At 47.2% G+C, this 27,028-nt stretch overlaps 1 protein-coding gene and 1 pseudogene across 1 annotated transcript in view; both read left to right on the forward strand.

The window, feature by feature from the left end:
- COL4A2 (collagen, type IV, alpha 2) overlaps window positions 1-27,028 on the forward strand; it is a 218,161-nt gene that overhangs the window by 161,234 nt on the left and 29,899 nt on the right. Inside the window, exons 22-36 of the mRNA XM_015414706.1 lie at window positions 2-74; window positions 171-277; window positions 4,903-5,104; window positions 6,907-6,975; window positions 8,038-8,100; window positions 9,721-9,828; window positions 11,606-11,827; window positions 13,321-13,482; window positions 15,713-15,883; window positions 16,202-16,345; window positions 17,343-17,468; window positions 18,935-19,116; window positions 22,235-22,298; window positions 23,096-23,170; window positions 26,231-26,338. Of these exons, the coding sequence (XP_015270192.1) occupies window positions 2-74; window positions 171-277; window positions 4,903-5,104; window positions 6,907-6,975; window positions 8,038-8,100; window positions 9,721-9,828; window positions 11,606-11,827; window positions 13,321-13,482; window positions 15,713-15,883; window positions 16,202-16,345; window positions 17,343-17,468; window positions 18,935-19,116; window positions 22,235-22,298; window positions 23,096-23,170; window positions 26,231-26,338 (1,876 nt within the window). The remainder of the gene's footprint in view (window position 1; window positions 75-170; window positions 278-4,902; window positions 5,105-6,906; window positions 6,976-8,037; window positions 8,101-9,720; window positions 9,829-11,605; window positions 11,828-13,320; window positions 13,483-15,712; window positions 15,884-16,201; window positions 16,346-17,342; window positions 17,469-18,934; window positions 19,117-22,234; window positions 22,299-23,095; window positions 23,171-26,230; window positions 26,339-27,028) is intronic.
- Window positions 20,193-20,393, forward strand: LOC107113381 (annotated as a pseudogene).

Raw genomic sequence — 27,028 nt, forward strand, 5'->3', positions numbered from 1 at the left:
GGGGCTCTCAGGACTTCCTGGACTGCCTGGACCACCAGGGCCAAAAGGGGATGCCCGATACGTAACCGAAAAAGGTACAACCAGCAATCATTTTTCTTCTGAATGTTGCATGGATTGTAGTGTTATATAGCTTGTATCTGACTGAAGGTTGTTGGGTTTTTTTCCACCAGGTGTCAAAGGAGACCCAGGAATCCCTGGGTTTCCTGGAGTGAAAGGAGACAATGGTTTACCAGGCAGAGATGGAAAAGATGGTTTGCCTGGACTTCCGGGGCTTCCTGTAAGTAACCATGGCAGGTTTCACATGGGGGGGGTCCCACGGTGCTTGCTGCTGCCGCCCCCTGCCAGTCCTCCTCCTTTCCCCCATCACATCTACACAAAATCAAAAATGTGGTATCAGTTTTGCCCCCTCCTGGATCCTGGACGCCCCCCTTTCCTGCCAGACTACTATGTAACACTACAGCGTGGCCTACATGGGTAAAGTAAAAGGCCCTTTAAAGGGTTTGGGTGGGTTGAAGCTTAGTTCTACCATTCCAGAGCTTAGCTCCATTCGCCTCTCCATAGGTGGAGAATGCTTCACCCTCAGCTGCCCCACATTTTCCCCTTTGAACCGTATCATACAAAGGGTTTTTTTCAGCTCAGAGGGGGAAAATATGGGAGCCAGATGTGTCATGCCCAAAGTAGGCACAATCTCATCTGGATGCGCCCAGATCTGACAGGGACTTCCCGTTGCTCATGCAGGGAAAAATCCCCACGTGGAAACAACTCTTCGCTACGCCAGTTTTATCCTTTAGGAGATCCTTCTTTTAATTCATCACATCACACCATTCATTCTTGGTGCATTCTTGCATAGTACATTTTGCCCGCCATTCCAGTGCGGACGATCAGCCATTGGTTGTGGGGGCTGAAAAGCTTTCCAGGATTTGGTTGGACAGACACAGAGTATTGTACAGCTTCACTCTTGCCTAGGATTCCTGGACCTTAGGCTTGTCCACTGTTCACCCTAAACTTTAAGCATTCCCTCTTAGGGAGCATTTGCTTCACTTTCTAGGACCTACAACTGGTGTCCAGGCTTTAGTAAACAGCATGCTGCCCATGCAGGGGAAAATCCCCATGTAGAAACCACTCTTTGCTATGCCAGTTTATCCTTCAGGAGATCATCATTCATTCGCGGTGCATTCTTGCATAGTACATTTTGCCTGCCGTTCCAGTGGGAACAATCAGCTATTGGTTGTAGGGGCTGAAAAGCTTTCGAGGATTTGTTTGGCCAGACACAGAGTATTGTACAGCTTCTGTCTTGTCAAAGATTCCTGGATCTTAGGCTTGTCCACTGTTTGTCCTAAATCTTAAGTGTTGCCTCTTAGGGAGCATTTGCTTCACTCTCTAGGATGTATGACTGGTGTCCGGGCTTCAGGAAACAGCAGCCGCAGCCTGTCATTTTACATTGCTAGCTCCTTTGGGGGTTTTCATGGAGATCGTGTCTAACCTGTAATATATATTAGCTTTATCAGCTAGTTGGCAAATGTGTATTTTGAGCCAATGTAAGGTGACCTTTGGTGGCATCACTAGAAATCACAGTCCCCCCCCCACCAGTGGTGAGACTTCATTCCCCACCACCATCCTTCCACCTGCAGTCATGGAGGTTCTTTACCAATGCTCCCTCTAAGCTCTGCAGTCTTGTGAGCTACAATTCTACTTTGTGAGTTCCTGGCATTAAAGTTGTGAGCAAGCGATTTGTCTGCTGCATAAACTAGTTTGCTCTGGAGCCATCCTTCCTGAGCTAAGACAGAAATGTCTTACTGTCTCACTGTCTTACTGTCTTAATGTCTCACTGTCTTACTGTCTTAATGTCTCACTGTCTTACTGTCTTAATGTCTCACTGACTCAGCTTAGAGGGAACACTGTCTTTACCCTTTTTTAAATAACTTTTTTACTGTTTTTATACTACACACTACAAAGAAACAAAGGGTGGGTAAACACTAACAAACTACAGGAGATAGAAAAGTATAAACTAAAAGAAAAGCTAAACAGGAGTTATGTATATTGCTGATAATATACGCTTATTCAAGTTTCTCTTAATATATCATACATGAGTGAAGTTTCTTTTCTGCTTAAAAGAAAAAATGAAAGATTAAAATATATATATTTGTTCTGAGCAAGTGAATATAGTATCTAACCCTTCTGATTAATACATATCAATTACATTCGCTTTTTGTTCTTTCTTCCCTTCTTTTTATCTTTATCAAAGTCATCTTTTGGTTTTGGGAGCTTGGGTGCTGCTTCTCCCAATTCAGATGGAAAGTCTTCTTCAGATGATCTGGTTGTTTCAGATCCTGAACTTTTCGAACCACATGGGCTGTATTCTCCTTCTTCTTGATGACTCTTCTCTTCCTCTGTTGGAGTTTTCCTTGTACCTTCTCCAGAAACCGTTTTGCTTTATCAACAGAGTCAATCTTTTCTTTTAAATCCTTGTACTTTAATGTTAATCCTTCCGGTAGAAGCCATCTGTAGTTTATAGTGTAGTCTTTACAGTGTCTTCGCTTCTTTCTGATTTCAAACGGCACATCCTTTAGAACTCTTATTTCCGCATCTTTAAAGTGTTCCCATTAGTAGCTTTGAGGACCGCGTCTCTTGTAGACCTTTTAGAGAATCTGACCATAATTTTCCCAGGCAGGTTTTTCTTCTTTATAAATTCAGGATATGATCTGTAGACCACATCAAGATCGTTTAATAACTCTTCAAACTTCATACCTGTCATCGACGATAATGCTTGAGTCAAGATTTCTTTAAGATTCTCACTGCTTTGTTCAGGAACACCTTGGAACCTCAGCACATAAGCTGATTCTTCTGCTTGAAGCCTAAGGATTTGTTCTTTATCAGAGGCTCTCTCTTTTTGTAGTTGATCCACTCTTTGATCAAGTGCAGATGTTTTGAAAACAACTTTTCTGACTGCATTAGAGTTCTTTAACATCTGTTTTTGAAGTGTTTCAAAATTTTGGTTGAGATTTGTCATCTGGTCCAGTAGGGGTCGCAATGCTACAGCCAACGTGGCTGAAAAGTCTGTGGTAGCTTCCGGTTTCGAACCCAGAGATGATGTTTGCCACCACCTGAAGGAGGTCTCCTCAGCGCCATTTTGTCTTGTCGACTCATTGTTTACTTTCCCGGGAAGTTTACAGAAGTTCAGAAAAGGAGTTATCGTTATTCGCTTTATGTAGCAATGCGCTTGCTCGTTCAAATAACGTTTTTCCAGAATCTTTCCCCCGTTTTGGTAAGGCTTTTATTTAAAGTCTTGTTTTGTTGGGAGGGGATACTCCTCCCTTCCGCTATCGCTGGTGGGGGGGGTGTCAGAGCCCATTGAAAAGTTCATGCGCTTAATGTAAGGTCACTCAAGTTTTTTTCCGGTATCGTTTATATGTCGAGATAGCTTGCATTCTCGCTGATACTCCTGAGCGCTCGCCCAGTGTGCACCTCTAGAAGCCATGATGGCACCGCGGTAGCAGGACGTTTGGGGCAAAGAGTGCCTCAATTCCTTGGCATCGCGCCTTGGGAGTGGCACTACTCGAGGCCCGCTGGCTTGGAGCTCTCACCAAGAGCTCCGGGGGGAGCCGGCAACGGTCGGCTCCCCTCCTATCCGCCATGGAACGAGGCGCCCCATATGGAGCACCATTAGAGCGCGGCCGTCAGGCGAAGCAAAAACCGGAAAACCCTGTCTTTACTCTTTTTGATGCTTGGAGAAGATGATGGCTCTGAGCCTCAAACAAAGCTCCTTCTCTGAGATCCACCACCAGGCCTGACAGCCATCGACTTAAAGGTCATATCAGGCCTGTAGCTACAGTGGAGCTTTTGGGGGCTCTACCCCGTTTCTTAAAGACACAGCCCCACAAGAATTTCTCCCGTTAATGCTTTTTAAAATCATTTAAAAACATTTTTGAAAGGTATGCGGTCCTTTAAGCAGAGTGGGGTGCTATAGTTGCCTAATTCCCGCACTCAGCAAGGGGGTTGGTGTAGGTGACCTCTAGGATCCCTTCTAACTCTGTGTCAAGAAACGGGTCTCCTTTAAGAGAGTTTTTCTGCCTAAGGTGTTAGCTTTCTGGACTACAGAAGTTAAGTCATCACCCCCACCTGCCAGCTTGTTCTCAGAATTGTTGCTTAGGCTGGTGGAAGTGATTAACTTGCAGCAGCTGAGAACTGTCCTCTAAAGTGGTGAACAGCTTGCAATTTAGGGAGCTATCCTGGTAACAGCTTTCTTTTGGCTAAACAGTTAATAAGCTAAGGGCCATTGCTAGCATGAACTCCTCTGTAAAACAGATAGCTTGAGAAGAATCAGAAAGAGAAGAGTAGTTGAGATGTATTCCTCAGAATTTCTGCTTTTCTTTCTGCACTGAGAACTTCAGCCCCACAAGCAACAAAATCCTGGCTACGGGCCTGGGGCCTATGCTGCTGGGTCCAAAGCACCACCATGGCCACCTGGAGAAATCCGTCCCCCCATCCTCAGGGTCTAAGACCTCTCATCTCTCCCATACAGTTTCCTCTTTTGTTATAGTCAGTGGACACAATAAACAGAGAAATTGCTTCTTTTTCTGGAATGATAAGCAGGAAAACAACAGACCTTCAGTACAGTGGCCCTCTTTGGAATCCACTAGCCGGGGTACCCCAAAAAGCAATGCAAAGGAAACAGGTTGGCAGCCCGCTCGACCTGGCCACATTAAGGGCATGCAGATTTCTAGAAAGACCAGTCAGCTGCCTCCACTGAATGGCAAGAGGCCTTCTGCTGTCCTGTGCCTGATTGCCAGGGCGAGGGAAGCTAGATTGACCTCGGTTCAGAGCTCAGAACAGCTCCGTAGTACAAATGGATAGACGAGCTTCATGTAAGCAGGTGGCTTTAATATTTCTGCTCTCTTACAGGGCGATGGTGTAAGAGGTGCCTTAGGGGATGCTGGTGAGCCAGGACTGCCTGGCCCGAAGGGCTTTCCAGGTGAAGCAGGCCTGCCTGGCATTAGCTTGCCAGGCCCCCAAGGGTATCCCGGTGCTCCAGGTGACCCCGGGGCGCATGGGAATCCTGGTTTGCAAGGCCCTCCAGGTCCCCCAGGGACTCCTGCTCAAATAGGTATGTGCGCACATTCTAATAGTAACAGCTGTTGAATCACAAGCTCCTTCCTTCCTTCCTTCCTTCCTTCCTTCCTTCCTTCCTTCCTTCCTTCCTTCCTTCCTTCCTTCCCCAGTGTATCACCAGTCAGTTAAAAAACCAAAACAAGGTTTCCCCATTGTAGCATCGAGAGCTGCATTGCGTGGAAACGGAGGTAGGTTCGTGGCAACCCTTTGAAGCACTGCTTCCTCCGGAAGCCCCCAGACTGTCAGCTCTTCAGCTCTGAAGTTGCCTCTAATAATTCTGGGCATGGGCAACTTCCTGGAGCAGTGCTTACATTTTTTTTAACTTGAGCCCATTTCCCATTGCTGGGGACGGTTTTGGGAATCGTGTTTGATTGAACACGTAATTAGAAGTCGTTTGTTGGAGTCGTGTGATAACACACATCACAGACCTCAGAGAAGATTTTCCTGGAGCAGCCTTGTCCCCCAGGGACTCCTGCTCAAATAGGTATGTGCGCACATTCTAATAGTAACAGCTGTTGAATCACAAGCTCCTTCCTTCCTTCCTTCCTTCCTTCCTTCCTTCCTTCCTTCCTTCCTTCCCCAGTGTATCACCAGTCAGTTAAAAAACCAAAGCAAGGTTTCCCCATTGTAGCATCGAGAGCTGCATTGCGTGGAAACGGAGGTAGGTTCGTGGCAACCCTTTGAAGCACTGCTTCCTCCGGAAGCCCCCAGACTGTCAGCTCTTCAGCTCTGAAGTTGCCTCTAATAATTCTGGGCATGGGCAACTTCCTGGAGCAGTGCTTACATTTTTTTTAACTTGAGCCCATTTCCCATTGCTGGGGACGGTTTTGGGAATCGTGTTTGATTGAACACGTAATTAGAAGTCGTTTGTTGGAGTCGTGTGATAACACACATCACAGACCTCAGAGAAGATTTTCCTGGAGCAGCCTTGTTTAATTTCAAAGGATCACCACAGGCTTCGTGAATGGTTCAAAATCTGGCCATGGTTTGAGAAGTCTGGATCCTCTTGTTTTGTTTGTTATAATGGAAATGGCCTGGGTCCGGAATAGCGAAAGGACTGTTGGCTCTCCTAGGAACTTGCCCAAGAATAAAAGCATTCTACAGAGGGTGCTTCTCTTCGGGGGTCCCCATCGGAAGTGAGATGTATGGGCACCAACCCACACATTTCCATAGCTGTCCACTTCGAACCTGGGCCTTCATAGCTTTAGGTTAATTTAATTTAATTTAATTTAATTTAACTTTCCACTTGCTATACCGCCCTAACCCCTAGGGGTCTCTGGGCGGTTTACATCTGTAATGGTTCTAGTAACCCTTCGTCCCTAACTTGGGCCACACATGATAGGGGTGGGGAAGCCTACCGGCACCCTAGTTGGAGGGCCTCGTTGTTACTCCGGCGTGGTTGTTTCTTCCCGGCGATCTCTCTTGGCATTCCTCCCGGCAACTGTTGATTGGCGGGACTGCGCAGGCGCCCGACTTTCACACTTGCTTCCTGGCTCAGGCTTCGTCCAGTCAGGCTCCGCCTCGCCCAGCGTTGCGCGTCATCGGGCGCCTCCCAGTCTCTCGCCTCCGTCGCCGTTTTATCCAAGTTTTTGATGATCCTTGAATTTTTCTGTACTGTATGCTGACTTCATTTATTATATATTCATTGGATTTTCTGCTTTGTATGTTTTACTGTTTCACGAATCTGATTATTTATGCACTGCAAATTAATATGATTTTCCTGGAAGCTTGCAGCTGAGAGGTGGCATAGAAATTCTATAAAAATAATCCCCCCCTCCCCTTTTAACTTCCTTCAAGATTGTGGACAAACAGTGCAGACGTTTTTCCCCGGCAACAGGACAGGACAACAGGAAGCACAATGGCCAGGTAAAATAAACGTAACAAAATTATTTTTAAATTCGTGAGAGGTTAAACAAAATGAAACCAGCGCTTCTAAACAGCTGGGCTGAGAAAGCAAGATTTGCCTACCTAGCTGGGCTGTAATTTCACAAAACAGGATTTGGCTTAATAAAATGTATTACTGTATTAAAAATTCTGATGAAGAGAATTCTGTAGTTTCTTTTTTTCTTATTGATGCGGATCAGGGGTCGTTTCGTAGAAAAAGAGCTAGGGGGACTCATTAGCATAACTCATTAGCATATGCCACACCCCCTGACATCACCTGAAGTGTGTCATAAGGCCACACACCCCGCCCCCATGAGGGGCCCGGCGGTGGACCTGCAAGGCCGGCAGGAGTGCAAGGAAGCCCCGCGAAGGCCCTCCCTGGCCCCAGGCAGGCAGGGGTGGGGAGAGGCAGGGAGGAAGCAACTTGCCCTCCCTCTTCTCCTGCCTCCTCCTGGCTGAATGAGGGCCGGAAGCGGGGCGGCTGGAAGCAGGGGGCGGGACTTCGTCATGTGCCCCGCCCCCCTACCTCACTCAGGGGAGCTGCGACCCCCCCCGAAATGACCTCTGATGCGGATACATGAAAGGGTTGGCTTCTGTTTCCAGTTTAGAGAATTTCCGAGGATAGCTGAGTTGGTCTGCAGTAGACCAGGTAGATTCAAATCCAGTACCACTTAAGAGACCAACAGGATTTTTAGAGTCAAGAGTCAAAACTCTTAACGAGTTCCTGACGAAGGGAGCTTTGACTTCTGAAAACATATACCCTAAAAATCTCATTGGTCTCTCAGGTGCTACTGAACTCGAATCTGGTTTGAGAGAATGTCATCGCTTTAAAGCTTAGGAGAGAATTATTCTGTTCCCAGATAGCCTCTTGCCTTCCCCTTCTGTATGTCCCTCCATATTCCACGTGCCCCTACTGCCAATGCATACCAGGCCTTGTGGCACACTGGACCATATGGCCTTATGCTTTACGACAGCATTCTTACTGAGCAGTGGGTTCATGTTCATTTACCAGATCCACTCAGTCCGTGCCATTTCTCTCTCTAGGTGCCGGCTGCCCTACGGCCCCCAAAGGAGCTCCAGGAAGTCCGGGGTTACCAGGACCAAGAGGTAAAATCCTCCCTTCATTTGGAGTTTGTCTTGTTCACCACTGTGGGCACAGCTAGATGGGATGCTGTCCCTGGGTTCACCCCACTCTGTTTTCTTCACTGGTTGAGGTTTGTTAGCTGGTTTTGCAGCACAGGGCCTTTTCAGTGGTAGCATCAAGGTCACAGAACGTCCGCCCCAGAAATGCCCATCTTTTCCCCTCCCTGCTGCTTTTCAGACATCAAGTTTCAGACAGGTTTTATATGAGAGAACTTTTAGGCTCGGTTGATCAGTGGTATACTGATAGCTGAATGATGGTTGTTGAATCTTCCTTTCTACATTCTGGAGGGTTTTTTGTTTGCTTGCTTGCTTGTTGTTTGTTGTTCACGTACTTGTTGGTTGGTTTATTTACTACATTGTTTTTTATGGTTTCCAAGTTTTGTGGACCTGTGTGGACAAAAAAGGGGGGAACAAATATCATAAATATCAAAAAGCCGAAGGTATAAATAAATAAATACAATTCTTGTGTTATTTAAACGTTCCATAACAATAAATGTGGTTATATTTAGCTGTGTAGAGCAGCACTGGAGTAACAGTGATTCATTTGGCAGTAAATTCTTATTGCCTATTTCTTATAGTAATGATCTAAACCTAAACTCGGGATAATAATTATAATTATTGTATGGTGTTGTGTGTAGACTAGCCAGGAGATCCTAAGATTTTCTGGCAGTCCAAAGTTCTAGCTTTTTTCGCGTCATGCACCACTAGGTGGCAGTATAGACTTGTTTTTTAAGGCAAGAGACTTTTCAAAGGTGGTTTGCCATTGTCTGCCTCCGTACTCCTTGGAGGTCTCCCATCTGAATACTAGCCAAGGCTGACCCTGCTTAGCTTCTGAGATCTGATGAGATCAGGCTAGCCTGGACTATCCAGGTCAGGGCTTAAACTCTGGTTAATGCAACTTAACACATTCTGGGTTTAGAGTTATATCCTTCCCTCCCAGTCAGCCAATTTGGTGTAATGGTTAGGAGCGTGGACTCTAATCTGGGAGAACCGGGTTCGATTCCCCACTCCTCCACATGCAGCCTGCTCGGTGACCCTGGGCAAGCCACAGTTCTCTCAGAGCTGTTCTCTCGAGAGCAGTTCTCAGTCAGAGGTCTCTCAGCCCCACCTACCTCACAGGGTTTCGGTTGTGGGGAGAGGAAGGGAAAGGAGATTGTAAGCCGCTCTGAGGCTCCGAGTGAAGGCGGGGTATAAATCCAATCTCTTCTTCTACCCACAAAACTCACACCTGCCTGTGTGTCCTTCCCATCTGCTCACAGACCTTCCCACCCTCATGATCACAGCCCTTTCCTCAGTGGCACTGGCAACATGGGTGGTGGAGTGCTAGCAAGGGAGTGGGGGGAGGTCGGCAGCATTGGGCCCTGCTAGAAGCCCTGGGACCTGGCAGCTACCTCACCTCAGAGTATACCAACCCCAGTCCTCAGTAGAATGACAGTTCCTTGGACACTGGGGGGGGGGCCCTCTCTGGTAACTCTTCTGAGGAGAAGAGGTCTTCACTATCCCGATGGCCAAACCGTTATGTATGTATGTGTTCATCTTTTAAAAATCTGCCTCTAACGTAGTCTCTTACCTCCAAAAATGTAGGTGCAGTTGGTGCAAAGGGGGTCCCAGGAGACTTTGGTCTGAATGGGCTCAAGGGGGTAACAGGCTTCCAAGGGGACCGAGGCCCCGAAGGTGTCGCAGGCCCCCCAGGTATTGCAAAACCCAAGACGTAATTTCACATCTAGGCAAATGAAGGTCTTGTTTAGTTTTATTTACGTATTGTAAATTGTATTACGTATCTCTGTGCTTTTTTAAAAAAAAAAGTGCCTGAAGAGATGTACAGTTAAAAGAGAGGCCTTGAGCATATAGATATTGGCTGTGATCCAATAACTGATGTTTGTGCAGAGTTGTACATGGGTAAGGGCTTTCCTTCTACGGCCAGTTATTGTCTGTTCCAGATAAATGAGTGGAAATTGCTATAAAAGATGGAATTCTTAAGTAGAGGAACAAAGCCTGTAGATGGGAAATCAGCATGGCTTCTGCAAAAGAAAGTCCTGCCTCACTAACGATTTTGGAGTTCTTTGGGAAGGATACCAAGCATGTAGGTTAGAGCAATCCAGAAGATATACATGCATGGACTTCCAAAAGGCTTTTGGCAGTGTTGCAAAGGGGTAGTCATGTTAGTTAGGAAAATAAACCAAAAGTCCATTGACACCTTAACAACATTTATTTCACTATGAGCTGTCGTGCATCACAGTCCACTTCATCAGATAAATACATGAAGGAAAATAGCAGTAAGAAACCCTATGGGGAAGGTTGAGGAGGAGTCGTCAAGGGTTGGTATGAATTACATGGAACTCACATGGGATTCATACTTATCCTTTCTACTTCAGCTCCTTTATTTTTCCTCTATGTTGTGGTTTACACTTGAAAGACTGATGGCCCAGGCTGTGGCGCGGACTCATTTGGAATGTTGTGTGCATTTGTGGTCACCGTATCTCAAAAAGTACATTTGCAGAGCTGAAAAAAGTACCACGGAGAGCAAGCTAGGTGATTAAGGGGTTAGAGCACTTTTCCTATGAGGAAAGGCAAAAGAGCCGGGGACGTTTCAGTTTCAGAAACAGATGACCGGAGAGGGACATCGTAGAGGTTTATAAAATCATGACGAAAAAGAACCTCCATATCCAGAGGCAGTTGACTCCAGTACCAGAGCTAATTAGAAACATCAAACATCAGGCCCTTGTGCCATGTTTATTGGCCATCCAGAGCAAATGTTTAGCCATTGTGTGAAACAGAATTGGAGATCTTAGAGCTCCGCAATTAAGAAGGATACATTTACACATCTATCTCCAATTTTGACATGTTTGTTTGCTTCACTGTTTCCCCCCGGGATTAAATCCAAACAATGGTGACCTTATGAATTTAGCTTGTTATCCCTGTTAAAACAGATGTTATGTTGTATGCTTATTTGCTGTTCTACCTCTGCCATATATGTGTGGACTGGAAATTCCATTTCACTGTATCTGAGGAAGTGTGTGTGCACACAAAAGCCCATGCCTTGAATAAAACTGTGTTGGTCCTAAAGGTACCACTGAACTCAGACTTTGTTCTATTACTCTGATGATGTTAGCCTTTCGTAATTTTTCCCCCTAATTATTTTTATTAAAGATTACTGTCATCAATCACAGTTCAGTGAACACACACATAAATCTGCCTTATATTGAATCAGACCCTTGGTCCATCAAAGTTAGTACTGTCTACTTAGACCAGCAGTGGTTCTCCGGGGTCTCAGGCAGAGGACTTTCACATCATCAGCTGCCTGGTCCATTTATTGGGAGATGCTAGGGATTGAACCTGGGACCTTTTGCATGCAAAGCTCAGGTTCTTCCACTGAGCCGCAGCAGGCCCCCCCCCCATTTAGAATGTATTAAATATGGCTATAGCAAATATCTTGTTCTACTCAGAATGGTCATTCTGCTCTGTTTAGGATTCACTGGGCCCAGAGGAAGTCAAGGTTTACCAGGATTACCTGGGGCTAAAGGTTTTCCAGGTAGTCCTGGTTTCTCAGGTTTGCCTGGTACACCAGGAGCAAAAGGCATCACAGGAGATATCCTAGGAGCACAGCCAGGCTTCCCAGGAGATGCTGGACAACCTGGATCCCCAGGACAACGAGGCCCCCAAGGAGACCAAGGTGTACCAGGATTTAGAGGTAATTCTTGGTTTGGCTAATGGGACAGTTGAAGAACTGGAACGGCATGAACGCAGTCTAGCATACTTCACGGCTTTCTCAGAAAGCGCTCATGTTTGATCTCTGCCTCCCCGTTTTGGCCTGCGACAAACCCCTTCGCCTCCAGGCTAATAAAACTAGGATCTGTAGTTTAGACTTGCAGATTCTCGCAGCCTCGGAAGGAGTTGGGTGGCAGTGAGGATGGTCCGCCCCTGGAGGCTGATAGATCTAAAGGGCTCCCTGATGTCTCTTTGGGATTTTCCAGTAAGCAAGATTGACGCCCCTGTCACAGCCCTGGTTGACCTGTGCAATACAAAGATGACCTGGATGGTGGACATGATTGCTCCGGAGTGCCCTCTTCCCTCTTGCAGAATTCGTAACAGGCTCGTAGCTACGGTGGGGCTTTTGGGGGCTCCGTTCCCTTTCTTAAAGGCACAGCCCCACAAGAAGGCGTGTGCTCCTTTAAGCAGTGGGGTGCTGTAGTTGACTACTTCCCGCACTGAGCAAGTGGGTTGGAGGAGGTGACCTCTAGGCAGGGGTCATTTCGTAGAAAAAGAGCTAGGGGAACTCATTAGCATAACTCATTAGCATATGCCACACCCCCTGACATCAGGGGCCCGGCGGTGGACCTGCAAGGCCAGCGGGAGTGCGAGGAAGCCCCGCCAAGGCCCTCCCTGGCCCCAGGCAGGCAGAGGTGGGGAGAGGTGGGGAGGAAGCAACTTACCCTCCCTCTTCTCCTGCCTCCTCCTGGCTGAATGAGGGCTGGAAGCGGGGTGGCCGGAAGCAGGGGGCGGGGCTTCGTCATGTGCCCCGCCCCCCTGCACCTCAGGCCTGAGGTTTGGGATGGAGGCTGCCTCGGTTGCCGTGACTGACAGTCGTCACCAGGAAAATGATGGGGATATTGTCCATTCTGCCAGCATTTGGGGGGGGGGGGTTTACCCATAATACTTGTAGGAAAAATAATTCCGCTAAGAATTCAAGGCTCAAGAAGCTGGGGCGTAGCCAGGAATTTCTGGGTGGTGGGGCAGGGGAGCGTTGGTGGCAGCGGACCGCCTTGACCACTCTCCTCCACCCAGTGCCGTGGCCGCAGGAGAGCATATCTGGCAGGCGGGGAGTCGCCTCTCCTCCCTCCGTGCCTCTAACCCACCAGCTGCCTTTTGGGCACGCACCTCCAGCTGCGCGCCTCTCTTCCCTCTCCTCCTTCCCCTTCCTCCCTCCTCCAGACACACGCCTCTCCTCCCTCCCTGCCTCCAGCCTGCCAGCTGCCCCTTTGGGCAGTGCACTCGTCCCTGCGGGCGGCCATTCCCGGTGCGGCACAAGACTCCCACAGCTTAGAGGGAGCATTGGACACAAACTCTGCTTTTCATCTTCTGACTAAGGAGGAGATACCTAGCTTCCATTTCCGTGGCCTTAAGAGTCACTGTAATTGTTTTCAGATTGTTATTGTTGATGACCTCTTTTATATTTGTTGGTAGGCACCGATGGGTTTCCAGGCTCACCTGGAATCAAAGGAGGGCGTGGGTTTCCAGGGTCTCCAGGCTTGTCGGGTAGGCCAGGACCACCGGGTTCATTTGGATTCCCTGGAATGCCGGGCCCGCAAGGAACCGGAGGAAGAATGGGTTCACAGGGATTTCTTGGTGAGAAATCATTCCCAAATTTGATTTCCTTTACTCTTTGTCTGTGTAGCTTAAGCATTTTGCTAAGAAAGGAGAACATTGTGTGTAAGTCACCAGCCAGAGTTTCATTCTTCAGTCTCCCTGTCAGTTCTTTATATTTATGCAGAGATAAGCTATCTTTAATTGTAATTCTTCAAGCATAAAGTTGCCCGGGGTTCCCAACATGATACACGTGGACGCAATGGCACCCCACCGTGTTTGGTGTACTGGTTAAGAGCGGCAAACTCTAATCTGGAGAATGGGATTTGATTCCCCGCTCCTCCTCCACATGCAGCCAGCTGGTTGGCCTTGGGTTAGTCACAGTTCCCTCAGAACTGTTCTCTCAAGAGCAGTTCTCTCAGAGCTCTCTCAGCCCCATCCACCTCACAGGGTGTCTGTTGTGGGGAGAAGAAAAGAAGGAGATTGTAAGCTGCTCTGAGACTCTGAGTGAAAGGCAGGGTATAAATCCAACTCTTCTTCTTCTTCAGTACCTTTCCTGGTGCCCACCAAGTGTTTTGAGAAAGTGAGTAAGGCCAGGTGGAGCTATGAACCATTTGAGATATTATTGGCTGTGTCAATTTTTTAAAGTTGTTTTGGTGGCAGCTACCACCGTAACGCAAGGATCCTAATGCTATAACTGAAGATAAGCTGTGGCAGCCATTTTGTGGCTGGCTGCACCTACTGTGGGGGCCATTTTGTGGCTGTGCCCACCACACTGTATCAGAATTCCAAAGGTGGCTGAAAAATGATGGTCACAGTCACAGAACAGACCAAAAAAAGAAGAAACTGTGAGGTAACTGTGCTAGAAAATAGAAAGAGAATGCCTTATACAACCACTTTACCCTAGGAACATTCTTTCAGAGAATCTCTTGCAACTATGTTATGATACATTGGTGAAAATAATGAAATTGTTACTACATACCTATTGAAATAACAGACCGAGAGTCGCTGCTTTCATCCACATTCGGAAGAAGAATAGTATCGAAACGGTAGAACATTCCGGAGATCATCATCAATTTCACCATTTTCAACTGCCTTTGTGCATTTATATATGCAGATTTTGGTACACATTTTTGTATAAATTTTGTGATTGTTATTTAAATATTTTCTAGTGCAGTTACCTCACAGTTTCTTCTTTTTTCGGCCAGAACTCCAAAGGTGCCAACAGGCTCAAAAGGGTTGGGGACCCCTAGAGTAGCCATTATCCACGTAATATTGCCAATATGTGATTCACTGCTGATCCTTTGAACACTAGTAGAGATGTTTCTGTGGAATGTAGTGTGCTGGTGCTTGTAAAATGTTGCATGAGATATATTATTCACATGTTTTGTAACTGGTATGGTAGCCACTGAAAAATGTTCCTGTGCGCTAGTAGGTAGCTTCAGCATTCGTGTACTGCCTGCTGTGTGTCTTGGCCCAGCTTTATGGAACATGATGATGGATAGCCCACACAAGGTCTTCAGTCAGAGCACTCAACCTGTGGTGCTAGAATTCAGACTCTACATCGTTGGGCCAAACCACAAGATGACTACTTCTCTAGACGCCTGTCACTTGGAAATGTCTTTAAGCAGTGTAACACCTTATTGTGCCAAGTAACAGAGGCCGCAACTGACACGTGAAGCTGCTTTGTACTGAATCAGACCCTTGGTCCATCTAGGACAGTATTGTCTCCTCAGACTAACAGCAGCTCTCCAGAACCTCAGGTGGAAGTCTTTCACATCACCTGCAACCTTATCCTCATAACTGGAGATGCCAGGGATTGAACCTGGGACCTTCCTCCTCCCAAGTAAATGTTCTACCACAGAGCCATGGCCCTCATTCGAAGAACATTTTCCTGGGAGAAAGACCCATTAAAAGCATGGGATTTACTTCTGAGTAAACCATTATTTCCAGATTTTATTAAGCTCATGTATCTAAATAATGCCATCCTCTAGCAAAAGATTTAGGGTGGGGATTTATAATTCAATCTCCAGATGGCTTACTCAAGCAATAAAAGAAACTAAGGGATGCAGTCTTGATCAGGAAGGGTTGTTTTTTCCCTTTAGTCTTAGGAATCTTCGTAATTTGGAAACACTCCGTGAATAGGTGCTGATGGTTCGTTGATGTTTGTTTGTTTCCCCGTGTTAACTCAAAACGTCTGCAACAGCAGGTCTTCCTTGGTCCAACCACAGCCAATCTCTCTTCGCTTTCTCTCCCATGTGACTCTTTATAGGCCCACCTGGTCCTCGAGGGGATTCCGGAGACCCAGGAGCACCTGGCCCTGCAGGCGTAAAAGGTCTGCCTGGTACCAAAGGTGAACCGGGTTTCCCTGGCGTTAAAGGCAAAGCTGGTGAGATTGGCCTTGCTGGAGTGGATGGGATGCCCGGCCTCCCCGGTCTGAAAGGTAAAGCACAAACCCTGAACCCAGAATTGTATGACCAGCTGCTCCAAGGGAAGCCAGTTTGGGAAAGAAGGCAGTGGAAAGTTTGGGGGCCTTTTTGCATTCTGTTCTGTTTTTCTCACTCCACAGCTTGAGCCCTTATTTTTGATACCTGTTTCTGTAAATGTAAATCCAGATTTTCAAATATGCAGTTCTGTGCAAAACCTTGTAAATTGAAAATGAGATCCAGCTTGTTCTTTGCCTAGAAAATGGAGCGGGGCAAACAGCTGAATCCAGGTCTGGAGGGGCTTCACCTTTCTCATCCCTCTTTCCTCTCACAAGGCAGCAAAGGTTCGCAGGGCGTTGGAGGGTTTAAAGGTGCCATGGGTCTCAAAGGATGGCCGGGCTGGAACGGAGTCCAAGGAGAGAAAGGCATACCTGGGCTGCAAGGTTCGCGAGGGCTGACGGGTGACCCAGGACAGAAAGGTACTTCCCTTCCCTTTGTCAGATGTTACCCTGATGCACATTGAACGGGTCTGGGGGTGTTTATTTTCCTAACATAGTGCATTTATTTAGAAGAACGCTAGATTTAGCTGGCTCCTATGTGTGGTAAGTGGAGAACAACTGTTCTGTTCCACAGGCTATGTTGTGCCTTTCCTCAGTCAGTGGTGGTCTTATTGATTCTTTGGTGCCTAGATAAAGGAAGCATTCCCATCCACTTCTTTGGTCCCATGTAGCCAATAGGGGAGCCCATACTCATGGGCAGTAACAACAAGGAAGCCCATATCCATGGGCTATAACAACAAGGGAGCCTATACCTATGGGCTATAACAACAAGGGAGCCTATAGGCTTGGCCTATAACAATAAAGGATCCTCCAGGCAGAGGCTATAGCAACAGGGAAGACATAGCTACTTTGGATAGTTAGGATGGCAATAGGAGAATGACAGTGTCCCCTTTTTCTAGGCTCCATAGCTTCACAAGAAAACGTTCTTAGCTTCATTGTTTTGATTCCAAGGGAACAGTCTATGGCCACACTCCACCTGAAGCCACTAAAATACAGAAGGGATAATTTATTTATTCAAAACGTCCCTGTCTCCTTGGACGTGAGGTGGCGCACAACGTAGCAACCGAGTGGCAAAGGCACAAGTAAAGAAAATTTCAAAAAATTAAAATACACAAGGGGTACTTATTCTTTCCTCACGTCCTACTTAGAATGGAGTAGTACATGTCAAAGCCACAGATCATAGTAACTGGGAGAAAGGTGCAAATTATACAAGTCACTCAAAAGTGGCTATGAAGAGGAAGGGAAGGCATGAGGGGGCAGAGCTTTGCATTTATTCCTGTCTTTCCGCGCTCTCTCTTCTCATGAACATTTTGCTTTGAGAGGTGTTTTGCACCCAGCTGCAGGCCAAGCAGGAACAAGACGGGAGCTTGAGTTGTGAGGCTGATGAATGTGACCTCTGAGCATTTATTCCTCGTAGGTGACCGTGGAGAACACGGCCCATCAGGAGCACCCCCGAAAATCATGGCAAGCATGCTCCAGGAAGTGAAAGGTGAAAAAGGAGACGAAGGAGAAGCCGGGGTCAAGGGGTACATTGGCTTCAAAGGTAAGGAGCCAACCCAGCGCCATTGGGAACAGGGTGTGATATTCTGCATGCCACCGGGCCTCCAGCACACCAATTTTTAGTTCAGTATTTGTTTACTGTTATTGTCACACTGTCCATCACATATTGCTAGTCTAATGTTGCTAAATCTGTGGCCGGAGGGTGACATTCCTAACATACAGAGAAGGCTGATAAATCTACTCTTTACTGCCGCAAAAAATGTTATAGCCAAGAAATGGAAAGATGAACATCCTCCGACAATTAATTTATGGCTATCTAAAGTATGGGAATATTTTTTATTAGAAACCGTTTCCATTTTCAACACAAATGATCAAAATGAATGTGAACTAATGAACCCAACTGGTAAATGGTATCCAATTGTGGATAAATTAACCTTTGAATCTTTCGATTGGAAAGCGATTAGTACAGCAAAATACTCATTGTTATTAATAAGCTAGCAAACTTCTATCAGTATTTGATTAAGTTAACTTGGAAGTCTGTATACTCACTGACATTTACATGAAAAATTGTTAAAATGTTGTTTGAGAACCTGTATTTATTTGTTATGTTCTAAGTTAAAATCCAATAAAATATTATGGTTAAAAAAAAAATCACATATTGCTAAAACAATGGTAGGTAGGAAGAGTTGTCAAGTCACAACTGACTCGCGGGGTGACCCCGTAGGCGTTTCAAGGCAAGAGATGAAGGGAGGTGGTCTCTGCCACTGCCTCCCTCTGTGTGGCAGCCCTGGGCTTCCTGGGTGGTCTCCCATCCAAGTGCTAACCAGGACCGACCCTGCTTAGCTTCTGAGATCTGACGAGATCGGGGTAGCCTGGGCCATCCAAATCCGGAGAATAAAAGGGTATCGTTTGTAAATCGTGAAACCAAGATGCAATACTAAAATTATCTCCCAAGATTCACGCAGGACACGCCCTACAGCAGGGCATCCTTGTGCGGCTATTCGTTAGGAAAGTTCAGCAGAACACTTCTTTCTCAAGTTGGTGCTCTTGTGGCCAAAGACAGGCCTCTCTAGAAGGCTCAGACAGCTGTCCATCTGCCACCAATACGGTTGCCAGACCCCCTAGTCCAGGCGGGGGTCTCCCACTTTAACACACACACCCCAAGTCACTCCCTCTTACCTCTGAGAAGCCAGAAATAACCGTGATGTGCCTTCGTAACCCGGATGTGATGTCGGGTGGCACCGCTCTGGTTTTGGGGCAAAATTCTATGATTTGTAGCTAATTCTACCATAGAGTTTTGCCCAAAAACCAGAGTGTCGCTGCCCAAAGTCCCCAATGTGCCTCCGTCACTTCCGGGTGATGTAGGCACATCGCACCGCTCCTCCCCACTCCCAGGAAGCTCCCTCCCGCCAGTATGCCATTGGGACTCGGCAACCCTAGCCTCCAAAGGCAGCTTGACAGAAGCTGGGTTTCCTGTGATGTCAACATTTTCCAACACTCTGTTCGCAGGCAGTAAAGGGATGCCGGGCTACCCTGGCCAGACTGGAAGGCCTGGTTCACCTGGTTTCCCAGGTTACGTTAAAGGCCATAAAGGAGAGACTGGGATCAAAGGATTCAAAGGCTTTCCGGGGCATCCTGGTGCCCAAGGACCTCAGGGCATTCCCGGCTTCCCTGGAGCCACTGGACGTCGGGTGAGCAAATCCCATTTGTTTGTTTATTTGAGTCACGACTTTGTGTGGGGTCACCTTGGACGGGGGGAGTGGCAAAGGGAGAGTGGGAGGGAGAAAGAGTTATATCTTTCCTCTCTCAAGCCCTGATCTATGCTGCCCCCCCGCTCCGGTCCAGTGTCTGTTTTATATGTCTAGTGCCCCGTATAGTTCAGCCCCAGAATGCTCTTTGTTCAGCATTAGCACACGGTATTCATGATGGAGAAACTGATTGGAGAGGATGATCCTAAGAACACTTCCATGGGGGAAGCCCCAACTGAGTCGACTTCAGGGGGATCCAATGTGCTCCAGGGTGCTCCAAGTCACCAAGCAGGTCTTTGTTTTCCAAGAGACAGCATTTCAGGTGCAATAAAACAGGCAGCAAGAGCCTCAGAGCAAATAGAACAAGAGACTCGAGAACAAGAAGAAGAGACTCACTCCCATAGGGATCAAACAATTATATCCCAATTTAATCATGATTCATGATTAGCTGTGGCCATTTGGCCAATTGCAAGTGGGCATGGGTGTGCCCAATTGTTGGTTGCCATGGTTGCTAACATCAGGTTTGTGGGATTGGCTGGACGTTTGGAGACCCTGCCTGCAGTCAGCTGACCCAAACTCCAGCTACTTCATTGTGTACGTGACTGGTCGCAAGTGGGCCAGAGTGTGGAGCCATGAGGTCTGGCTTTTGGCACCAAGGTGTGAAAGAATGTGGGTTTATGGCATGGCTATTGAGGCCATGTGGCCTCACCATTTGGCTTGCAACAGGAAATAAGACACAGCATGTTATCATAATGTAATCACAGGAGAAGGCATGTGGATATAGAAAGCAGAAAGCAATTTTTCTATACAGGCACAGAGAAGATACCAAGGGCAGGGTAGAGAGCTCTGGCTACTAGATACCTCCCATCCAAGCTCTTTATCATGACCAGGACTCTTGTGCAATCATCTGTTTGTGAGCTTCCATGGATGGTGAAGGGGATGGGACTTCTCCACTCCGTCACCAGTCATTCGATTTCAACAATGGCCCCTTGAGACTGCATGGATCAAGGCCGTGATTTGTAACGAAAATTAATATGAATGGAGTAAATAGTTCTAATGGAGTGGTGGATCCCAGAGCCATATCAGTCCTAGCAAAATGGCAGAATTCTTATAGTATCAAAGTAGTTCTGCAGGAGCTGTGACGTCTAATGATGTCTAAAGAAAATATGAAACTCCCTCAACCACCCGAAGGACAATGTTACAGTAATTAATAAAAACAAACGGGGGTAAAAAAAAAAAAAAGGCCGTGGTTTCTTGCAAAATCTGAAGGACCATCTCATAGAATCATAGAGTTGGAAGGGATCTCCAGGGTCATCGAGTCCAAACCCCTGCACAATGCAGGAAATTCACAAATACCTTCCCCCCCACAGCCCCAGTGACAGCTGTTCCACACCCAGAAGGTGACAAAAAGCCTCCAGGATCCCTGGCCAAACTGGCCTGGAGAAAAATCTCTTCCTGGCCCCCAAAGTGGCGATCGGCATTTCCTTGGGCATGTAAGAAAGGGCCACGAGAACTAAGCACTGGATGCAACCCTTCCTGCCCTCCCTTCTCGTGATCTGCCTGAGTTCACAGAATCAGCATGGCTGTCAAATGGCCATCGAGCCTCTGCTTGAAAACCTCCAGATAAAAACTCCTTCCTTATGTCCCTGTGTGCCAGCTGCTGTCATCAGGCAGCCGTCTGTTGGCTGTCCCACCATGTAGGGTGGCTCATCTGGCATCAACCAGAGCCCAGGGCCTTTTCCATTGTGGCTCCGGCTCTGTGGGATGGCTGCGGCTCCTGAAGAGGTGGGGACTAAGCCCTGGATGCAACCCTTCCTGCCCTCCCTTCTCGTGATCTGCCTGAGTTCACAGAATCAGCATGGCTGTCAAATGGCCATCGAGCCTCTGCTTGAAAACCTCCAGATAAAAACTCCTTCCTTATGTCCCTGTGTGCCAGCTGCTGTCATCAGGCAGCCGTCTGTTGGCTGTCCCACCATATAGGGTGGTTCATCTGGCATCAACCAGAATCCAGGGCCTTTTCCATCGTGGCTCCAGCTCTGTGGGATGGCTGCGGCTCCTGAAGAGGTGGGGGTGGGCGCCCTCCTTGGAGATCTTCAGGACCGGCAGGGCTCTTTTTGTAGCAGGCGCTCCTTTGCATATTAGGCAACACACCCCTAATTTAGCCAATCCTCCAAGAGCTTACAGAGATCTTCTTACAGGGGCTACTGTAAGCTATTGGAGGATTGGCTACCTCAGGGGTGTGTCGCCTAATATGCAGAGGAGTTCCTGCTAAAAAAGAGCCCTGTAGGCACTGCAAGGCCTGCTTGCTTGCCAGGGCTTTGGCATAGTGGTCAAGTGCGCGAACTCTAATCTGAGAGAACCAGGTTTGATTCCCCACTCCTCCACTAGCAGCTGCTGGATGACCTTGGGCAAGCCATAGTTCTGACAAGAACTGTCCTTGAAAGTGCAATTCTTGAAAGAGCTCTCTCAGCCCCACCTACGTCACAGGGTGTCTGTTGTGGGGAAGGGAAAGGAGATTGTAAGCCTCTCTGAGAAGTCGAGTGAAGGGTGGGATATAAATCCAATCTCCTCCTCCTCCTTCTCCTTCTTTTGTGGGGGTCTGAATGGCAGGGATCCTTTAAGGGGAGAGGGGGGAGAGATTTGGGATTTGCAATTCTATTTTCGGAGCTAGAGATTTTTTAAGCTATTATCGTAAATTGCCTTGAACCACGAGGAAAGGTGGGATGTAAATTTTTGACTAAATTACTAAAATTGTCAGAGGAATTTCTGACTTTCTACCCCACACCTGTTCGGAAATAACCTCCTTTGGATCTTGAATACCGAGGGCTTTTTTTGTAATTTTTTTCACTTTAAACGTAACCTCTTTGGAAATTAAGGCTTTTAGTTGAAAGAAAGACAAATAATGGCTGCGGTCACACGGAAACATTAGCCACGCTACAGAGATGGAAGATAGGCGGATCAGGTTAAAACGTCTGTGGCATTTTCATCTTACCCTAACAATGTTGATGCGTCATATCTGTTCCGATTGATAACCTGATGTCCACTTTCAACCATGTGACAGGGAGACAAGGGAATGCCAGGAGGAACAGGAACATTTGGCGAGAAGGGCCTGACTGGGGACATTGGTGAGTCCTTTTGTACTCCGCTACAGCCGAGCTTTTAAAAGTAATTTTTTCATCACGTGTATGCAGTTCTGTGCAGAATGGAAACTTGTTACCAGTCACCTAATCCAGAATAAGCTGAATTCACTAGGAAGATTTCCACAGTCTTCTTGGGGCATTGATCCCAAATTTATACATCTATTTTCCCCCCCGTTTTGTTCACTTCCTTTCTGTCTTCACCTTTCATTTTTGGTTAATAATGCACAGTAATCTCAAGTTTTTCACTTCCGCGTGAAAAAAATACGTTACAGAGACGGAAGATAGGCGGATTAGGTTAAAACATCTGTGGCATTTTCATCTTTACCCTAACAATGTTGATGCGTCATTTCTGTTCCGATTGATAACCTGATGTCCACTTTCAACCATGTGACAGGGAGACAAGGGAATGCCGGGAGGAACAGGAACATTTGGCGAAAAGGGCCTGACTGGGGACATTGGTGAGTCCTTTTGTACTCCGCTACAGCCGAGCTTTTAAAAGTAATTTTTTCATCACGTGTATGCAGTTCTGTGCAGAATGGAAACTTGTTACCAGTCACCTAATCCAGAATAAGCTGAATTCACTAGGAAGATTTCCACAGTCTTCTTGGGGCATTGATCCCAAATTTATACATCTATTTTCCCCCCCGTTTTGTTCACTTCCTTTCTGTCTTCACCTTTCATTTTTGGTTAATAATGCACAGTAATCTCAAGTTTTTCACTTCCGCGTGAAAAAAATGTTAAAATATATGTGCGAATACCTTGTTAATTTATGCTTCTAACAGGTGGCAGGGGAGATACTATAAATTTACCAGGAAGAACAGGTCTTAAAGGAGAAGGCGGTACCGCTGGCTTCCCAGGTAAAACTCTTTCACTGCTGTTATGACGTGACCATGGTGGATTTCCCTCCCCCCCTTTCTTCATTCCAGATAACAGTGTGACAGTTATAAATCGTGTACGGCTGCGGTCACACGGAACAGTAGCCACACTAGAGAGGCCGAAGATAGGCGGATTTTCCGGGCGCAATCTCACCGCCACATCTGGGAAGCGTAGAGCTCCCTTGGCTCAACCGAGGCTTCCATCTGAAGATGCGCAGCAAAAAACTAGTACCTCGGAGGTACTAGTTTCCGGAAACCGCGGGGCAAGGGCGGGCGTCTGATCGCGTTTCCGGTGGCATCCGGCGCCCGCCCATGTCCCCTCGCAAACAGGTCATTTTTTTCCCCAAGGCTCCACAGATGCGCACAAGCACCCAACAGAGCATGTGCACACTTCAGTTTTAAAAAGTAAAAAAACAAACAACAACCCCGTTTTTCCACGCCGCCGTGCTTCTTTGCCTGTGGTGTGATCGGCACCTCCCCCCTAGCCACGGAACCTCGACGGGACCTCAACCGGATGTCTGATCTCGCAGTCGCGCATTAGTTTGCCCCGGGGCAAACAGCCACGCTTCCCCCCCCACACGCGCATTTTCCAGCCTGTGTGACCAGGGCCTACGTATAGCTGTTCTTAACTTCCAAAGTGTTTGTGGTCATCCAATCAAATTGTTTATTGCCATTGCCGTTTGCAGATGGGGAAATGAGACAGAGACTCCACCAACACTTCTGCTGTGTATGATTTTGGAACCCTTGAAGTAGCGAAAATGTTGTTGAATGTGCAGTTATCTGCCTAGATTTTAAAGCCATTATCCTCTTGAAGTCCATGAGTGTTTTGTGCATATACAGTTGTACAATGCTGGTGAGGTATCAAACGTTTGGAAAAAAATTGAATTAGCCCAAGCGTAGCATGTTGTAGTAAACTATTCCAAAGATCCAAGTAGGTTGATGTTAGTGGGCCTGGACTAACACATTTCTAAACAGCTGTCCCCATCGTGACATATTTCCTGAATCCATTTTGAGAGCATGAAAACCTTACTGCTCAAAGATAATAATGAACATCGTACCCTCATGTTCTATCCATAAAATGCAGATTGTGAGTTCATGCGGGGTCAATTGCTGTAGGGAATATTTAACCTTTCAACCCCCACTCTTTTGTTTGTTTGTTTAATTCAAAACAAGAATCCCTCCTTTGTTCCTAGCGTTTTAATGGAAAATGTGTGTTTTAAATGTCACTTTCCCCACCAGTTTGTTGTAGTGGTTAAGTGTGTGACTCTTCCACTGGCTCTCTCCCTTACTTTTTAAAAAAAGTTAATAGTGGCTGCAGCTTGAAGCCATGTGCCGGAGAAGACATGTTAACTTTCCCCCCTCTGTGCCATTTCCCCCATTTTTAGTCGCACTCACAGACATCTAGCTTCTTGGAGTATATGACAGGATAAAATGATATCTGGATCGTCCAAATGAGTAAATAAAGAGGGGAAATCCATCAGAAGTGAAAGTAAGAGGGGGGAAATGGGCAGCGTGCAGTCCTCTCCTTCCAGTGCTGCCTGTAGGTTTCCTCCAGAGAGCAAAAAGCAACTTCTAGTAGTGCAGTTTTAAAGCTGAAAAAAATAAGGGCCTGTGGGGGTTTGATTGTAGCCTCCCCCCCCATTCCCTGGCACCATGTCGGTGCAAAACTGGGATCACCCACAGGTGTTACAGCTGCACTTTTCTTTTAAAAAAGGAGATCTGCTCATACCTAGAATATAGTTTGAGCCAAGTGGCACGTTTGAGGCCAAGGAAGTTTTACCTGAATTGTAAGCTTTCGTATGCAAAACACATTTCTTCAGACAAAACGGAAATAAGATCTCAGAAGCTAGTTACAGGGGGAAAGAGGGTTGGGGGTAAGCCATTCAGAGAGGCCACTCACAGCCCAGGTGCATTTGCAGAACTGAAAATGGAATGGGTGGCCAGCAATGTTCCCTCTAAGCTATGGAATCTTGTGAGCAAAAATTCTACTTTATGAACTACTGACATTAAACTTGTGAACGAGCGATTTGGCTACTGCATAAATTAGCTTGCTCTGGAGCCCTCCTTGCTGAGTTGAGACAAAAATGTGTGAGCCGGAGGCTAAGAAACTGTGAGCTAGCTCACACTAACTCAGCTTAGAGGGAACACTGGTGGCCGGTAGGATCAGTGGATGGCAGCAAATTAGCACATGAATGCAAGAGTTCCTTAAAGAGACGTGAGAATGAAATCGGAGTCCAGCAGGACCCCCAGAGAAAAACCTGACTATACCTAGAACATGTTCAAGAGAAGTATTGCGGAAATGTCCTCTGCTCTCACACAACTTACTGGTCCTTGTAGGACTTCAGGCACCTTCTGCTTTGCATCTACAGCTTCGATAGATGGATTACTCATGGCATAACTATAACCAGGGTTGCCAACTGCTGGGTTGACAAATACCTGGATATTTTAGGGTGGAGTCTGGGGAGGGCAGGGTTTGGGGGAGGGGAGGGGCCTCAGCTGGATACAATGCCGTGGAATCTGTCCTCCAAAGCAGCCATTTTCTCTTGGTTGCCTGGAGATCAATTGTAACAGCGGAGGATCTCCAGGTGCCATCTGGAGGTTGGCAAACCTAAGTATAGCCAGGGCTATTTCTGGGCAGGAACGCACAGGAACGGAGTTCCGGCTGGCTTCAGAGTTGGCCACGCCCACTACAGCCATACCCTCTGCGTGCATGGCTACAGAGGGAAGGCCTGGAGAGTGGAAAAAAAAACCCGGCGACTCTGAGGTGGGTGGGCTGGGGGGGGGCCTGGACGGATTGGGGAGGCATTTAAATGCCTCCCCGTGCCTTCCCTGGCCGGCTTGCCGCAGGACGCTCGGGCAAACCAAGGGAAGGCATGGGTGTGGCCTAATATGCTAATGAGATGTGCTGTCCGGGGTGTGGCCTAATATGCTAATGAGTTCCTGCTGGGCTTTTTCTACCAAAAAAGCCCTGACTATAGCCAACACTGGGCCACTGTGTTTGCAGGATTAACTGGCACTGATTGCTTTTCCCTTTCCTTGCAGGTGTGAGAGGCCCCACAGGAGAAAAGGGGGAAAGCGGAGATCCGGGTTTTACGGGCATTGGAGGAATTCCGGGCTCACTAGGGGAACAGGGCTCAAGAGGACAAGAAGGTGCCGCTTGCCTTTTACACAGCCTCTTATAAGCTCAGAAACAATTTACATCTCTCCCCCGCCCCCCGCCCCCAATGGTACTGCTGAACATGGGCGCCCGCGGAATGCGCCGCAGGCGGAATGAGCGTGAAGGGCACGAATTCCTCCCGCTGTTGTGTGTTGCAGGAAGGGGTTATTCTTCTTTGCTCACACGCACTTCCCCACCACCACCACCACCACCACCCTGGACCATCTTACTTCTCAAAATGGTACTCTGTCCAACCTGGGCTTGCAGAAGAGGTACTAATGCCGGTGCCTTGTTTTCATGACTGCCTGAAGAAATATGAAATATAAAAGCAACGTACAGTGCATTCTTGAATAAAGAGGGGAGGGGGGATCGGTCCTTTTCTGGTCAAACTATCAACCAGCTTGGGACTCGTTCGTTCAAAGACAGACATTTGTGCCAAGTAACAAGGGCCGTTTGGCTTCCACCAATATTCGGATTATATCATGACTAGAAATAAGGCCCGTTGTGGAAATAAATACAACGAGATCTAGATAGAGGCTCTGGGAGCGTGCTCTGGCTTTGGGCAAACAGTGTCAGTTTCCTGGGGCGACCTCAGCAGGGTTTAATGACAGAGTCCACTGTTTTCTCCAGAGGGACTGATCTCTGCTACCTGAAGAGCATTTGTATGTTTGAGTTATCTGTAG

The sequence above is a fragment of the Gekko japonicus genome, unplaced genomic scaffold (genome assembly GCF_001447785.1).
Source record: "Gekko japonicus isolate JY-2015 unplaced genomic scaffold, Gekko_japonicus_V1.1 scaffold1311, whole genome shotgun sequence".
Classification (NCBI taxonomy): Eukaryota; Metazoa; Chordata; class Lepidosauria; order Squamata; family Gekkonidae; genus Gekko; species Gekko japonicus.